The sequence below is a fragment of the Meleagris gallopavo genome, chromosome 1 (assembly GCF_905368555.1).
Source record: "Meleagris gallopavo chromosome 1, MGAL_WU_HG_1.1, whole genome shotgun sequence".
Lineage (NCBI taxonomy): Eukaryota > Metazoa > Chordata > Aves > Galliformes > Phasianidae > Meleagris > Meleagris gallopavo.
Window position 1 is genome coordinate 90138560 of NC_139404.1, and position 17913 is coordinate 90156472.

At 41.0% G+C, this 17913-nt stretch overlaps 1 protein-coding gene across 1 annotated transcript in view; it reads right to left on the reverse strand.

The window, feature by feature from the left end:
* Positions 1 to 17913, reverse strand: part of MPZL1 (myelin protein zero like 1) — a gene marked incomplete at its 5' end in the record, with an annotated part of 37271 nt that overhangs the window by 7901 nt on the left and 11457 nt on the right. The window contains 4 exons of the mRNA XM_085221433.1: positions 1588 to 1693; positions 5318 to 5450; positions 11637 to 11850; positions 13388 to 13548. Of these exons, the coding sequence (XP_085077559.1) occupies positions 1588 to 1693; positions 5318 to 5450; positions 11637 to 11850; positions 13388 to 13548 (614 nt within the window). The remainder of the gene's footprint in view (positions 1 to 1587; positions 1694 to 5317; positions 5451 to 11636; positions 11851 to 13387; positions 13549 to 17913) is intronic.

The following is a 17913-nucleotide window of genomic DNA, read 5'->3' on the forward strand; positions in this document are numbered from 1 at the left end:
TATGCAGGAAAATCTATGGGAACCACCTTGGAGTTAGTATATTTTCAGACCACACACATCTGCTTTTCAGTTTGCTTGCTGCAACCCAGATTACTAGCTCAACAAGGACATCCATCCAGTCCTCACCAGAAATGCTTTTCTACCTTATCCAAATAACAGTCATGTTAGAGTATGAGTCACTGCAGAAGATGGCATGGCAAAGAAACACTATACACAAATTTGACAGGACAGAACATACCTACTGAGAAGGAAGAAACAGTGAAAACAAGTGGAATCGAGTCAATCAAATGAACATTAACAAAACAAGACAAGTTTTATCTAGATTTTAAAGGCAGGCTCTTATTAACCACTCCAGTCCATTCCAGTCAAAATCTGAACCGTTTTTAAACCTTGATTACTTGTTTATATTGCCTTCAGGTTCAGAGATTAACTGTTCTCTAAAGTCACTATGTCTGCATAATAAAACTCTGTGTTCTGGAAGTACTGCACCTATCAAGAATAAAATGCACTTTACAAACAGACTGTAAGGCCAACAGAGTGGAGATCTTCACCTTATCCAGTTCACTTAGCACTGTATTTTTTCCCATATAGTATTAACACACATCTCCATTACTTTGTCAAGAAATTAGGTGTCGACATTGATTTTAAAATTTCTCAAAGTCCACACACTACTCTGTAGACACATGCTGCAAGATGACATTAAGAAGTCCTTTTTTGACTTAAAATCATGCAGGATCCGTATCTCATGGGAAAATTGCTGAACATACACAAGAGGTAAGAAACGGCTTGCAAGTAAGAAAATCCTGTGAAGAGATAATCATATATTGCACTGAATCCCTGTTTGATGCATGCCCTCTCCCTTCTGACTGCTTTCTCACAGGATGTTTAGTCTGAGTAAGAGCCACCTCCTTTCCTTCAAAATCAGTGGGAACACAGAAAAATCAGCGTTCACCAGCACCAGCAATAACAAGACAAATTTCATAATTTCAAGCCTACAAAAGCCAGGTGGTTCGGCAGAAAAGAAATCTCAGCAGCAAGAGCCAACTTCAGACTGATCACCTTTAGTGAGCGTTTGGTTCATTTTCATGTAAAGGAAGTACATGCCACTTAAAGCATTTCGGAGCAATGAGAGATTAAGTAAAACTCCTTCCCAGCACAATCCTAGAGCAGATTAGGCAGTTCTGATGGATATTACATATCTAGTAGACAATGTTATCTCTACACTAAACAGCTACCTGCTACCAACTCCTCATCTTCTTCAGGATCTCATAGTTGTTCTTCATTACCAGCTGTGTATGCTAACACAGAAGATAAGAACCATCTTTTTCATACATTAGTACACAAAGGGCAAAAAAACTACCTCAACTAATATCAGAATGTTACCCTTTCAAATGCATATCTTCAAGAGAAGAGTTCACTGGTCCCAGCTTACTGCCCATCTCTCACCCAGCTCAGATGCCCCCCGCCCTCCTCACCTTAACAGACAGCGCCTAACTCACACGTCCCACCCTGCCTCCAGCTTTTCCATACCATCTCCCCCACACGCCAGGAGGATCCTGCTTCAGAAAGCAGCAGGAAGCAGTTTACCTGGTGTGATCTGGCGGGTACGCTGTTTACCAGACCCTCTGTGTCGGAGGGCGACTTCTGCGGAGCCTGCTTAACTGGTGACATCAAGCTCTCAGATGTACCGCAGCTGACGAGGTGGCAGAGCAGAGTTTGCACGACAATGTTCAAGAGGCACAAACAAACAAAAGAAAGAACAAAAAACAAAAAACGAGTGATGGCAAGATGAAAATGGCAGACTACGCCAAAGTAAAAGTGAACATAATGGACACTGTAATAAACACATACAATTCTCCATCTCTCCCTAGTCATTTCTCTGTCCCTTCTTCTAGTCTAACTGGTGAGCGACATGAAGAGACAACTGCTAACACTGAACAACAGCTCCTCCAAAACTCTTGCTTCCTAGATATTCTCATTCAAGCCAGCCAGTCTAAAGCTTTACAGCGCACATACCTATATGTTTTCATCACATAGGTTTCAGACTCAGTTAGCAGTGATAAACAACAGCTATCTTCTAACTACTAGCTAAGTAGCCCCAGTTACTGAAGCAAGCATGATACCACTGCCACAGTAAAAGCAAAAACTTGCAAGAGCCACCAGCTCTCCATACCACCCAAGGTACTTGCTACTGAACACATTAGTTCCCTTGCTTTTCTTTGGGCAATGGTTCCAAAATAATTCTGCCCACTCACAAGACACAGTAGTCCCTGGAGTGATTACTTTAAGAGTTACAAGTCATATGTATGCTATGTGCCCAGATACAGCTACTTGAATATCTAAATTGGCAAATCTTGTTTGAAAACTCAGAAAACTGTCTTTTGGTAAGAACTAACACCTCTAAAACAAGGTTGCTAGTTTTCACTTGATGCTTGCTTCTTCTCATTCACTTAGAGCAGGACTGAAAAGAAAACAAGACAACGACAGACAGAGAAATGAATACCACAGAAATAAGTACATGAGCCTTCAAAGTTAAGCTCAGTAGCTTCTGGGTAGTGCAGTACTGTTTTTCTAATGCTATGTCTACCTTCTGTTACCCATCCACCCAAGAAAGAAAACTGTCTGCTTCCCTGATTGCAAACACATGAGCTCCCTTTGCTACCACAACCCTCTTGGCATCCTTCCTCACAATCTTTGTAGGAAGACGGTGTACAAAGCAAGTATAGAAACAAACAAATGAGGACTGTGATATTAAGCAGACCACCTCTACAGGGCAATTGTACTTTATCCTTTGGTAAGTCTAACTATAGAAGATTTAGCTCTGCAAACATGCAGCAGTAAAAAAAAGAAGGGAAGGGGAAGGGGGAAGGAAAAGGAAAGGCAAGGGAAGAGAAGGGGAGGGGGAAGGGGAAGAAAAGAAAAAGAGAAAGAAAAAGAGAAAGAGAAAGAGAAAGAGAAAGAAAAAGAAAAAGAGAAAGAAAAAGAGAAAGAGAAAAGAAAGAAGAGAAAGAAAAAGAAAAAGAAAAAGAAAAAGAAAAAGAAAAAGAAAAAGAAAAAGAAAAAGAAAAAGAAAAAGAAAAAGAAAAAAGAAAAGAAAAAGAAAAAGAAAAAGAAAAAGAAAAAGAAAAAGAAAGAGAAAGGAAAGAGAAAGAGAAAGAGAAAAAGAAAAAGATTGCAAACTCAGTCACCAGAGCAAGGGGTTTCTACTCTATCTGAGAGACAGAGCAGCTCTTCTGTGACCAAGATGACGTAATCATGAATTGTTTGCTTTATTCATAAAATTCCTAAGATCCATACTAGCTAAAAGTTATAATTTCTTTTTAAGCAGCTCGTGCACATAGATCACTGCAACTGTAAGTTTTCAAGTGGCAGAGCTCTGAGCCACAAGAACACTTAACAGGGGATTTGTTTTTATCCTGACACAAAAAGGACTTTCTTTTGCTTTAGTCAATGCACCGGCAAGTTCACTGCGGGAAGAGATGGAGGGACACCATTTGAGAGAAGCAATCCCACCCCAGCTAGACATGAGACAATGAAACCCAAGCATCCAGTGAAATGCATCATCCCTTTTGCCAACAGATTCCAGCACAAATTACAGTGGAGTTATGTGAGCATAGAGCTGGCTGGTTAGTCAGCAAAAGAAGAGGAAATGTGTACACATACACACAGGTATTAACAGCAACCACCAACTTGATTAGTTACCATGGTGTCTAGTGGGACTGGAAGAGAAGACCCAGCCCTGCTACATTCCCAATCTGGCGTCTATATCAGGATCTCTGTAAGGAGAGGAAGATAAGCAGGATCCGATCCCAGCACACCAAGGCAGAAAGGAAAAATAAAAACAAAAAACAAAAAAACACCAAAGTCAGATCATGAACGGAAACTGTGGCCATGCAGTGCCCCAGCCCACCTCAGTTCAAGGCAGTTGTTATCCAAGAGTAAGTGCATCTCACCACTACCACCACTCACTAGGTTAGTATCATGGAGAAGAAAGTCTGTAAGATTGAAGGGGGTCACAGCACATTTGATTTCTCTTAGCATGTCATGCAGAGCTGGCATGGTCATCAAAAGCAGTATTTAATCTTCAGAGATTACTTCCCTGAGAGAGTAGTTAAATCTACGACAAGAAATTACAGCACATAAGCTACTTCTCCAGGCTCAGCTCCAGCACATATTCTTCAGCAGGAGGACACTGAACAGCAGGGTCACTCAGAAGCAAAGCATGTGAACCATCTCATGTGCACTTTTGGTGCATGACACTCCTTCTCAGTTTTCAGGGGAAGGACGCATGCAGAAAGTGGAAAGCAGACTTTCCGCACAATTTTGAGCACATACCACTGCCTTCACTGCACTCGGCTTTACCATTGGGAAAAGCCAACTCACTTTCTCTAAGCTCTCCAACTGAGAGAAGGAGAAGGTAAAGCTCAATTTAGAAATCTCCACGAGTTTATTTTTTGAGCTGTTTTCTTCCACCCTACAGGCAACCAAAAGAACCTGCAGGAAGCAGGAATATTTGTTGGGGAAAGAACAGAAAAAAAGTTATTAATTGTGATTTCATTTCTAAGATTAAAGACATAATTTTCATCCTTTCTTAGAGAAATAACCAGCTAGTTAGAGAAGGAGAAACGAGAAAGTGCTTCCCCTACCACCACCAAGCTCCATCACCACAGGACTCAAGTTTGCTTTTATCACGTCTAGTTGCTTTCTTTCATCGCCACCTCAAAAGATTTATGCTTCATTTTGGAGATATTTTAACACACAAAAAAACTTTTCAGGGATGGCAACAGTTAACTAGAAATAAACAGCAAATGAGAATGGATTTGAAGTGGCTACTCCTTCCTTTCTTATTAGAGTGGTGATGAACGCAATGTTGGCAAGTGTACTCCAGGCTTAGGAGTGTAACACTGGAAATTGAAAAATTCAGCCTTAATCTCAACAGATTGTTTCTTAAAATTTCATGTGTGGCAGTTTTCCTTTGGCAAGGGGGAAGGTAGAGGGATGAGGGACTAGAAAAGGGGAACAAAGCAGCTAGGGGATCTTCAATTAAGTGTTCACAGGGCATAAAAGTTTGTGGCAGGGGATCAACAGTTCATATTTATTGATTTTCAAGTGTAACTCATGCTCAGTAGGTCTTTTCAAGCACAGCAAAAAAGATAACCATTATAGACAGATGATCAGTCTAAGACATGGCCGTACCTTTTATCTAGCCATGGTTGCCAAGCCCTGGCTGACCCAACTCCTACCCACCTCTAAGCCCTCCCTCTGATCCTACTGCTGTTCCTCACATCATTAACAGGTGAGGAGAGAGATCTCTTACCCAGAGTAACGTTTTTTAGAGTTGTTCTTTCTCATAACAAGACACACGACAATAGAGATGAGCAGTGTGAGACCTGTAACCGTACCGATGACTATCCCTGCCACCATGGCAATGGGGAACGCAGGCAGGCTGTCTGGGGAGAGAAGGGAGAAAACATTCAACTCTTCTGCATTCCCTGAATAACAGAAGTGCAAATGACACATGTTCTTGACTGTGGATTCTTTTACAGCAGAAGCACTGATGTCATACCCAGGAATTAAAACATGCGGCCTAAATGGTAGCAATAGCAGGCAGCTAGCAGAATAATGTATGAACAAATCAGACACCAAGAGCATTCTTTAAGTTACCATCCTTCAGAAGAGACTTTATATCGAGAATTTTTTACATGTGAAGGAACACAAGTGATAATGACAATAATCCTATCTTATTTTGTACTTGAGAAAAAAAGTTATGTTCATCTGGTAGCTCTCAGTGAGGTCAACAGGAAAAGGCAGGCATACTGGAAAGCACTTTGCACATCACTGATCAACTAAGAGTGCTGAATGCTGGGTGTTCTCTGGGTAGCATGCAGCAGTCAGCCCAATTACTACCCACGATCACTCTAAGAGCATTTATACATGCTTCTGGTGTCTCAAATACATCTCTATACATTTTTATAGAGTCATTCTTCTCCTTCTTAAGTCAGGTTCACTGAAAGTTATTAGCAATATGCTTACAGGAACACAGTATTGCTTTACTCACGTTTTCCCCAGTACAATTTGGGGGAAGGGGAGGCCAAGAAAGAGCAGCCAGAAATAAAAGCCAATCAGAGAATGAGTACAAAAGATTTACAAGAGAAAGAATACACAAAGCACCATTATATCTTTTTTCATTTGCAAACAACATTCTCCCTCTCATCTTGCTTAATGCAATGAATATCTTCAATTGGAAGCCTTCTTACCAGAATCCATTCCTATGCTAGCTACCTGCACCAAATTCCAGTGAATTGGCATAAGATGCAACAGGTACGACACATTACATAGAAAATCCATCTCAGACACTTGGATCTGACCATCACAGAATCATTGAGGTTGGAACAGATGTCTCAAGATCATCTAGGCCAATCCCCCGGTCCGAGAAGGGTCAGCTTACGCAGCCTTCTCTGTACTCTCTCCAGTTGGGTTTTCACTATCTCCAATGATGGAGGCTCCACAAACTCTCTGTAAGTCCACTCCAGTGCTCAATCACATTTATAGTAAAAATGTGTTTTCCTATGTTGAGATAGAATTTATCGTATTGGCAAGTCTGTCCATTGCTGCTTCTCCTGTCTCTAAAGATCGTAGCTCAGTCTTCTTCGGATACTTTCTCTCACTAGATATTAATAATCATTGGTAAGATCTCCCTGAGTCTTTTATCTTTTTTGCAGGCTAAACAATCCATTTGAAAGGTGGGCTGGATTTGTTCCAGCCAGGACCACATAGCATGCTTATACAAAGCATTCCCAACAAGTTTGTAGTATGTAGATCAATTCCGTTTTGACACACCTGTATAGAAGGGAATAGCACAATACAGTACCGTGATGGTGCAAGGGCACCACACAACATCTAGTATTGTTCATTTTGACTTTAATGACTTCCAAGAAAAGGGTTACATGATCCCTAGCCATTTTACTAACGATACCCTGTATGGTAAACTGTTGAGTCATGGCCTAAACCATTGATTGATCACCTGGGGAAAGGACCTGGTCAGCCCTGGGAAGCACAGGTGAAAGCAATTCAGCTGTGTGACCAGAAGGGGTGGAGCCTGGCTGCACCGCTCTTAGATCTCATTTAAAGGCTGATTGCTATGGGGGAAGGATTTCTTCTTGCAGAAGTTTTCCTCTATGAGCCTAGAATCTTCTGATAAGAGTGAGCAATCTTCTTTCCTTCCTTTATAGCACCTCTCTATTGTGCCAGGTATCATCACACCTTTGCTGTAACACCTTTCCCAATGTACTGATCTGTCCAATTGATACATACCCCCATTTGACTGAGTATCCTATTGGCAGCTTTCCTAGCTTCCTCCAGTATTTGATACCAGTTTGTAACAACAAGTTTCAGAAAGAAATTAAAGATGAAGACGTAAGTGCCACAACATAGAAGAAGACATCCTTTCTTTTACAAACCTGGTAACCCAAAGATCCATCTGCCATGAAGGAGAAGAGTCTTACAAATAATAATGCTTTTCAGCCTCATGCAAAGATAAACATATTTATTTTGAGGCATTTAAGAAGTGGGAGTTCACAGTTTTTGTTTTTCTTCCCCTTTCCAGGGGATAATTTTTTTGTTTGCAGAAGTATCAAAAGAGACATGTATTTCTGTCAGCAGACCACCTCCTGTCATGTACTCAAGGGAGAAAAATAAAGCAAAAACAACACGTTCATAACAAGAAAGTAGCAATCTAAAGCTATAGTGTTATCTGCTGAAAAAGTGATATTAAAATGATGACACCATGTAACCTGGCAGATTTGTTGCTTCTTTGATTCAGTTGGCCGGATTTGGATCAAAAACAGAAGTTCTGTTGACAGAGTTTTTAAAAGGTTGCAAGATGCAACTGTTTGTAAACCTAGAGGCTTTACTGCCTTTCAGAACACAATCCTACAGACTACAGAAAGGCTTTCATAATTTCATGACCACATAGCTTACTTGGAGAATTATGCCTCCTACCCCTTCTTTTCTGATGTTCTTCAGTACTGCACTGACATGAATTCCTCATAAACACTCATAAACAGGGCAGAGCAGTCAATGATTTCCTTGTAAAAGATAGTCCCAGTTACATACCTAAGTGTTAGCTTTCAAAGCTGATGTGTAAATTCATGGCTTAACATAAGTCAAAAAGTCAGTCTTTTCAAGGGATGTTTTTCGCTAAAAATCACCTTAATTCAAAGCATCCCATTTTCTCTGACAATGTGCTAGTAGGATTAGTTTCGTCCCTATTTCATAAACTGAAGCTTTCAAATGAAGGTAAGGATAACAATTTCCATAAAACAACTCTAGTTTTCTTCTCATGAGAGTTCAGATCAAAGATGGACTGCTTCCAGGTAACACAAGCTGTGTCAAGCACTGTTTTAAGTAGCTTCCTGTTACAGGTAGGGGACAACCTAACGTAGAGGACTTGGAATTGCCTACAAATTCATATAATTTAGGCTTTGAATAGTAGTGCTTCCCAGATTCACGTATGCTAACGTAACAACAGCCTTCCTTCTCTCCTCACCAACAGGGTCCTTCCAGTGTAATTGAAGGAGCCGAGCCTTTGAGCAAATGCTGTGGAGGCACTGCAATGAAAATCAGCTGAGTTAGCTTAGCAATTTTGAGCAGCTGAGCCAGCAACAGCAATATATCAGATGACTAAACCAAAATGTAAGGCCAGCCAAGCACCTATGGTCTAAGATAATTTAAACGTGTGAGGTATGCATGACCATGTAGGACATTCACAGGGCAGCTGACCCAAGATCAGAGGATCAAAGGAATATTCTGTACCACACGATGCCATGCTCAACAATAAAACTGGATAGATGGCTGGGTGTGCTGTCATTGCTTGTGGACTGGCTGGGTAGCAGTTGGCTGGTACTAAGCAATCGTGTGGTGCATCACTTGTGAGATTGGGTTATTTAAGCTGCTGTTGTTGGTTTCCTTTCCTATTAAGCTGTCTTTCTAACTTCTGCCCTCATGATTCCCAATTCTCTTTCTCCATTCACTGAACAAAAAAGAACAAGCAAGCAGTGGTGTGGTACTTTGCTGCTTAGCCAAGTCAAATCCTGTGAGATGATTACAGATTTTATTGGATTGTGGAGAACAAATAGATGCTAGAGCTGCTTAGCTGCTAGTATGCAGGCCTCCATGCTTGCATGGGGCTTGCTTGCCTTACTATGTATTAGAGTCCAATAGCTGGTAGTAGCTGCTGGGGGATGCATTGGAAAGCACAGTACCCAGGCATGACATAAATGATATGGAATAAGGGGTGGATACTGTCCTCATTTTGGTTGGAGTAGAATTTCTTCATAGTAGCTGGTATGGTATAATGCTTTACATTTGTAATGAGAATAGTAATAACAATACAATGATGTTTCAGTTGTTGCTGAGCAGTACTTACACAGAGTCATGGGTTTTATAACAGTTTCTCTCACTGTCCTATTAGGGGGACAACTGGGGGTGCATAAGAAGCTGGAGAAGAAACCACCAGTTAAAATACTCTGTACCATATAATGTTATTCTCAACAACAAAACCAGGGGGAACTTGGCCAGGAGAACTGTTGGTGTTCAGGGACTGGCTAGGCGTTGGTCAGGTAGTGTGAACAACTGCACTGTGCATTGATTGAGTTTATTTGCTTGGTTGCAGGTTGTTGTTTTTTCCCCTCTTTTATTTTTCTTCTTTCTTATGAAGCTGTCTTGATCTCAAACCACAAGTTTTCTAACTTTTGCCCTCCTAATTTCCTCCCCCTTTTCCCCCTGCAGGGGGAGGAGGGAACCAAGCAGCTGTGTAGCGCTAAACTGCTTACTCAGGTTAAGTCCTGACAGTGCCATTGATTAACGTACAATGCCAGATAAATGATTCAGAACAAGTAAATTTATATAAAGAGGAAAAAAAGTAGAGATGAGCTCAGATCTGGATGTGCTACAACCTATTACATGAGTAGTACTTTCATGTACAGTCAGAAGGCAAAATAGGATTATAGCTACAGCTATTGGCCTACAGTTTGAAAATCTGTTTACAAGGTGTTCAAAAAGGTCCGAATTGTTGCAGCCTGCTCCATGCGATACAAAGTATTGAGGCCTCAACTTGAGCACAGAGTGCAGTTTTGGGCACCAAAGTACAAAAAAGGAGATAAAATTATTAGAGAGCGTCCAAAAGAGGGTAACAAAGATAGTGAAAGGTCCAGAGTGCAAGACACATGAGGAACAGCTGAGGTCCCCTGGTTGGTTCAGCACAGAGCAGAGGAGCTGAGGGGAGGCCTCATGGCAGCTGCAGACCCTCACAGGGAGTGGAGGGGCAGCGCTGAGCTCTGCTCTATGTGACAGTGACAGGGCCCGAGGAAATGGCATGGAACTGTGTCAGGGGAGGGTCAGGGTTAGATAATCAGGAAAAGATTTTTCACTGAGAGGGTGATCAGGCACTGGAACAGGCTCCCCAGGGTAGTGGTCATGGTACTGAGCTTGCCAGACTTCAAGAAGTGTCTGGACAACACCATCAGATATAGGGTCTGATTTTTTGGGTGATCCTCTGCGGAGTCAAGAGTTGGAGTTGCTGATCCCTGGGGCTTCCTCCCAACTTGGGATATTCTATGGTTCTATGAAATGCAGAGTCATCCATGCATACTAAACTCCATTTGATTGTTCACAGATGATCCTCAGGCTTCATTTTTCCTTATCTCACTGAAGCCAGCATGCAAGTCTGACAAAAAAATATCAGCTGAATTAATGTACTGAAGTGTCTTCAGATTTTAACTCAAATTAAACAAACGAACAGGCTTTGCCGAGACAGAATGTCTTTGCTTCTTCATAGACTTTTAGTACAGTATAAGAAAATAAACTGACCTATTATATATACATTTCAAAATTCTACGAAACAGAAAGCACTTAGCAACCTCCAAAAGGTCTCATCCAACTTGAGCTACTCTGTAAAAGAGGTGGATGTAGACCTTGCCTACAGTACACAGAGTAAATATACGTTTTATGGCAGCAGGATCATTCTAAACTAGGGAATGCACATGATCATCTCCTCTAACGTATTAAAATCTAGTGGAATAGCAGTATCAGCACTGTCATTTATGAATTCAACATTTGTCGTCTTATTAAATACAAATTTGAAAATCTGATCACTGTGAGAACTGTTTCTTTGCAGGAACTGTCATACCTTGGCTGACCTCCAGCTTATGTAGAAAAACCATATGTTTTGGGTGGCCAGGGGAAATAAAGAGCCAAATTGACATATGGAATCTAAGTGCTCTTGAACTGCGATAACTGTTAGTGAATAATAATAGTCAGAATTAAATGACTGAAAGTAGCCAGCCCTCTCAGTTTGTTAGAGTCAGTACGGATAATATAAGAATATATGTGTGAAACAGATTAAGTGCACATCCAACACAAACACCTTTGCATGGAAGATAGTAGTATCTCACTGCCTATCAGTAGAAGCTCAGGGCAGATTTTTCCCTCTCCCTCTCCCCACATTCTTTAGTACACATACTTCATGGGTTCCAAAACTAAAAAAAAAAAAAAACATGGTCCCCCTCCCCCCAGAAAAGTGAAACAAGTACAGAAGAGGGAAAAAAATGTAAAATAAAATCACAGAGGATGAATACCTTTCTCCACAACTCTAAGCCGGATTTCTCCTGGTTTGACAACAATATCAGGTGGGTTCTTGACATCACAAATATAAGTGCCATTGTCCTGGAACTGCATGTTTGATATACTGATAGAAGCATCTTTCTTGTTAAGATCTCCAGCCCAAGTGACCCTGTCTTTAAATGGTATGTCCTTTCCAGTGTACGGCTTTCCATTAGAGTAATAGAAAAACTGTAGTAAAGGAAGAGAAGATATAAGAACAATTCAATTAGATATTATGGAGACACTATACTTTCTTGCTGTTACAGCATTATCCTAGAATTCACTATATAATACTCAGCTAGTATTACAGATTTTATGTTTTTCTTCTGTTTTGCCTCCTGCCTCACCACATTAATTTGGCTTGCTGCATCTTAATCATGTAACAAATGCTATGGCTTATGCCTCAATTATACTATCATAATAGACTGCAAGGTTTGGTTTTCTTTGTTCTTCCTTTCTCTCATTTTTGAGGACATAGTATTTGGCAGACAAAGAGCTGAGGAGAAGAGAAAAATATTCGTAAACTGGGGATAATTAAAGTATAGAACTGTTCTGGATCACAGCCATCTGTCTTTCAGGCAAAGGAAACCTTGCTTGGCCTAGCAGGAAAAGGATACCAAGTTTCCTATCTTGTGTATTACTGTGTGTGACTCACAACCACAGTATAGCTTAATTAACAGACAATACCTTCCTCCCCTCTGTTTCCCAGAATACTCCACTAGCAATTTATAGTGCATCTAGTTGTGTTCCAGAAACCTTTAAGGTGATTAAATATAGTCACCTAAAAATCAGAAAAGAGCTAAATCCTTAAAGTTGAATAAAAAAATCTTTCAAGGAGAAACTGCACCTTTTCTCATTATACCTGTCCAAATTTATAAGTTACAGCAGTAGAAGAGCTCTACAGGACAGCAGTCTGCTTTCAGACATATGGGATGTTTAAGCACTGAACATAACCTTAGAGAGTGATCAAGGCTGTATTACAGGAGATTATTCATTCTTTGTCTCACATTCTGAAAGAGAATGAAACAATCTTAGCTCGACTAAAACTCAATCTGAATTCTCTGCAGTTCAGCTTCTGGAGCTTGGTTAAAGAAATCTAGGACTATATTTCAACTTCCTTTTTCTACAGCCCTCTTTATAAAGGAGTTCCTGTTCCACAGAAGAAACTGGTTACAAGCCAGTCCTCTTTCCATCCAAGCCATCTCCCATCTTTTTACCTGTTCCTACCTTGATCTGAAGGTTGCCCATTCTGAAACTAGGGAGTCTGGTACTCCAAACCCTTTTAAAGGGAACTTAAGCAGTACAAATGCAGAAAATAAGCAACATATACTTGGAAATGAACTGTGAAACTGCTCACGTAATCCAAATTGTCACTATTATAGTGTTATGTATTGTACAAGAGGATACAGAATTTCTACGATTCCCAGATGCTCATCTGCTTCCTCTATATGGCTACCACTTGAACATACTGCTCCTCTGACTGAAAAACTTCTAGTACCTTTTGGAGCTGCTGCATGCCCCAGCCTTTGCCAAGATCTAGCATGTTGCAATACTCTTAAGCAGCTCTTAAAAAACAAAATAAAGTCACACTGAAATCAGATGATGGAGACAAGACACATGAAAGAAGGCTTCAATCCATATTTACTGCCTTTAAAACCAAGCAGAAGATCTCTGCATAGTTTCACAGCCTCCCACCCCCGCTAGGTTCCCTACAGCCATTTCTTACTGAGATACGAGTTGCTGCTCCCTCTGGTTGAAAACTCCAAGAAACAGATGCTGCACTGCTGATCACCTCCACGGATGTAAACGTGCATGGAAGCTTTACGTCTGTTTCATTCTCCACAAATATCTCCTCTGGTGTGGTGACTTCTACTGCCGATACTTTGACTGTATAGAAAAGGTAAAGAGAAGAAAGAAGTAAAACAAGAGGCATCAGTGCTGTTTGAGAGTCAGGAAGTTGCAGTGGTAACTGTTTGTATCACATCACTTTTTAGGGGAAAATTGCAAAGAGCAACAATTTTGCAAGCAAGAGTGTGCAGAGATGGTGCATTATACTTACAATACAAGCAAGTATACAGCAGGTCAGTTCACTACTCTTTCCGTGTATTATCTGTTACAGGATGTTTTCCACCCACAGATGTTTCCTCTACAACAGTTTATGGAAATCATTTGTATAGTGCAAAGGATGCGTTTGCACTCTTCCCTACTAGCTGTCAGCAGAGAATTTAAAAAATAAGACCCACTGGAGGAACTAATATCTTGATCCTGCTATTACTCAGTTTCCTCTCCAACTCACATCTTGTTTCCTATCTCTTCAGCTTCTCTCAGCTGTAGGTGGAACAAAAGCTCACCTCTACCAAGCTAAGTGGTAAACTTCTCTGGCTCCCAGCTATGCTACCTGATTCTACTCTCTGCCATGCCTCAAGGTCTTCGTGACCAAGACCTCAAGAAATAAAAAATATCACCCATGTACACTCCAGAAGCATGAGAGTAGCTTGATTTCTTTCCATCATGAGGCTTATGTACAGTCAAAGCAGCAAACAGACTAGAATCACAAGGTTAATTTCACGATTGTACCAGTGGTATTCCTCTACATAGTACGTGAAATTCTTCAGGATGTGAAAGAATATATTAACCAAGTTTGTTATCTGGTATAGTTTAAACTGCAAAGACACTGTTCAGATTTAAGTGGAGAGACAGTGCAAGCAAGCTTCTTCTGATCATGAGGTTCTTATGTTTTTAGGCTACAACATCCTATAAGGCCTTACTTTCTTACTATAGGTGGAAAGCATGCCCTCCTGTCTGTTCAGTATCTTGATTTATTAACTTGAATAAACTAGTTCTCAAAGTAGCCAACTGAAAATAAAGATCGCAGTTGAAGACAGTTTTTAAAAACAAAAACCGGGACACCCACGTTAGTCCTTAAATGATGGGTTTTATGCTTTTAGTCAGTGACAGCTACCAGCTCAGTAACCTTTGGGAGTTTGATAACAAGCTTCTTCCAAGCAATACAATCATCCTAAGGAGGTACCTATTGTCATAAACTGGGTTGTTTTTAATCAGGGCTTAAAACTAAGCTAAGCCTATATTCCATAGAGAGATTTTAGAAACCAGCTTTTACACGTGAAACTGTGAGCCTGGTTTGCCAAGGAACAAAACCTGCACAAGCTGTACCATTCAGTCCCTCCCTCACCCCGTGACTAATGGGCAAGTCCATCTGACCGACTGCAGAAAAGGGCCACAAGCACAGCAGGTAATGGCAGCTGGCCCTGCATGGCAGACCACATGCAGGCTCTGGAAGTGGTCATTCAATCTGTGAAATCACTGAACAATGAAGGAGATGAAAACACCCTGGCCAGCTGGATAAACCAAGCAATCAGCATGTGCAAGGCTTTGTAAGGAACTGCTGTCTCTCACTCAACTGGCACTGCAAACAAGGGTGAGGCACAGCACGTGCCCAGGCGACGTGGAATGAGCATGTAAGCACTGCAAGGGTGGAAGAATTAAGCGTGCCAGTTTAATTACAATAACCAAAAACAGAAGCCACCATTCATTTACATTGCCATTCAAAGGCCACGCTGTTCACTCCTCAGATTCACTCTCTTCAGTCCCATCAGGTTATCTCTGATTCTTCTGACTACCCTGTCACCATTGCTCTCATTTCAAATGAGTGAAAGAGAAACAGCACCCTAAGGGAGGGGAATTTTCATCAAGAGCTTCTTTTTCTCTTGTATGTATTCTGTGAGCCAAAAAATATTCTTTTGTAAAATAATTACCAAATATTTGTTTGGAACATACAAAGGCTTCTAGCAATTCAATTAAATGAACTCAGAGCTGCTGTGCTTTATGTATTTTTTTCCAGCTAATGGAGTGGAGAAGAAAAAAGTAATCCATTGTTTTGAGTCCAAACCACAGAACAAGTCTTCCTTTCAAGCGTAAAACAAGCAAGATGCCCTCAGCATTTATGTAGGAGGACAAATAGTCTGCACAGACATTGTCTGCTTGTACGTGGTACAGAGAACTCCTTGCCACAAACAGGGAGTGGGAAGCACAGATCAGCTTTTAAAGAAATCCCTGTTCTAACTTAGTAACAACACGTGAGAGAAATGTAGTAAAGAAATCCATCTTCCTACAGTCAGAAAGGCAGGAATTATGTAATAACTTGTACAGGGATTTTACAGACAGTTTAGTTTTCACTTTATATTTGTTGTCTCAACTTCACAACTTTCTTTGCTCGTTCTCTCCCTTGCCCCAACATAGAATCGTAGAATCACTCAGGTTGGAAAAGACCTTAAAGATCATCAAGTCCAACCACAACCTAACCACACCACCCTAACAACCCTCCGCTAAATCATGTCCCTGAGCACCACATCCAAAGAGTTTTTAAACACATCCAGGGATGGTGACTCAACCACCTCCTGGGGAGCCTATTCCAGTGCTTAACAACCCTTGCTGTAAAGTGTTTCCTGTTATCCAAACTAAACTTACCCTGGCACAACTTGAGCCCATTTCCTCTCGTCCTGTCACCAGTGAGAAGAGACCAACCCCACTCTCACTGTAATCACTTTTCAGATGTGGGAAGAGAGCAATAAGGTCTCCCTTCAGCCTCCTTTTCCCCAGACTAAACAGCCCCAGTTCCTTCAGTCTCTCCTCGTAGGGCATGTTCTCCAAGCCCTTCACAAGCCCTGTTGCACTTCTTTGGACCTGCTCCAGCACCTCAATGTTCTTTCCGTACTGGAGTGCCCCAAAATGAATAAATAAACAGGTAACTCATCATTTGTTCCTTCAGCACACATCATTAGAACATTGTTTTCTTCCCCCTGCTGTCTTATAGCAGGAGACATCACAACTTGGAAGTAGTAGAAAGGCCACAGTGTTGATATTTGTACACCCTTGGCCCTCCACTCATACTTTTGGGTATACAGTAGCAATTCCCACTACCTTGAACTCCTTCATCTCCCTTAACATAAAACCACATAGATAATCTCCATCCCTAGATCCTCATCTTCTCTTTCCACTTTAACCAGACTGATATACCTTTTCCATATCTTTTATCTATTTAAATACTTCAGTTGGAGAGAGTTGAATTTGGAGTCATATTCCAATCACATTTATCTACTGGTTCATGCCTCACGCTTTCTGAGCCTTAATTCTATTTAAGAAGAAAAAAAAATTATCAGGACGCCATCAGAGAGAGCACAGCCTGAGGAATGGAAGCTCTGCAAGCCAAGTTGGGCAAAGATAAACATGCATTATTTGCTCTTCTCCCACCAAACCTCATTCATCCTACTGTCTTTTCCAAATTCCTGAAGTCCTGGTATTTCCATCTGAAAACATCTTCTAACCTTCAATTGCTTTAATTCCTCTCAACAGAAACGTGCTTTTTCCCCCACCAATCCTCTAAATGGGCCTCCTCTTCCATCATTTATTTTGTAGTGTTGCTGGAGTTGTTTTACTCTGATTACATCAATCCTCAAAAATTAAACTCTCAGCCATCACATTCCAGTGAAAATACTTCAAATCCAAAGTTCAATGGTTCATCTCCTGCCAAGCCTTGGGACCAGTGCTCCATCTTCATCTTCTTTCCCAGGCAACTCTTCTATTCCTCAAATAGGATAAGACACTCTTCCTCCATCCTTCCATCCTACCTCTTCTTATTTTTCCCAAATTGGACCTTCATCCTGCATCAAGGCTCTCTATTTTCACATCTCTTTCCTTGGTAGCTTGCCTCTGGATCTCACTGCAGAACACGTTCAATTGCCATCACTGCACTGACTACTCAGACCTTCTCTGCTCAGGGTCTGTCTTTTCTGTTCAAGGAATAATCTCAGTCTGACATCTTTGTCAATGCTAAGTTATCAGTTCACACTGCATACAACTAAAGCACAGCACACTTCTTCCCCCAGAGCCTTCTACCACTGCATTTATCACCATGGACCAGTGCCACATGCCTCTCTGACTCAACCTGAACAATGTTTTTTCACTTTTCCTCAGTTAGAAGATATAGCTGAAACTTCCCAGAGTTTCAGAGTTTCCAGCCACCTGCACAGCTGACAGTAGTCCAAGAACTCCACTTCGTACAATAACAAAGAGCAAGATACACTTTACTCTGGATTTGAGGAGTACTTCTGGGCTTTTGTCAATAGATACTGTGATTCTTTTCTAAGTTATTTCAATTGCAAGCTTATCTACATCTTTCCGCCTTTACATTTTTTACAAAAATATAAACTATCTGCTTCTCACAGGAAGCGT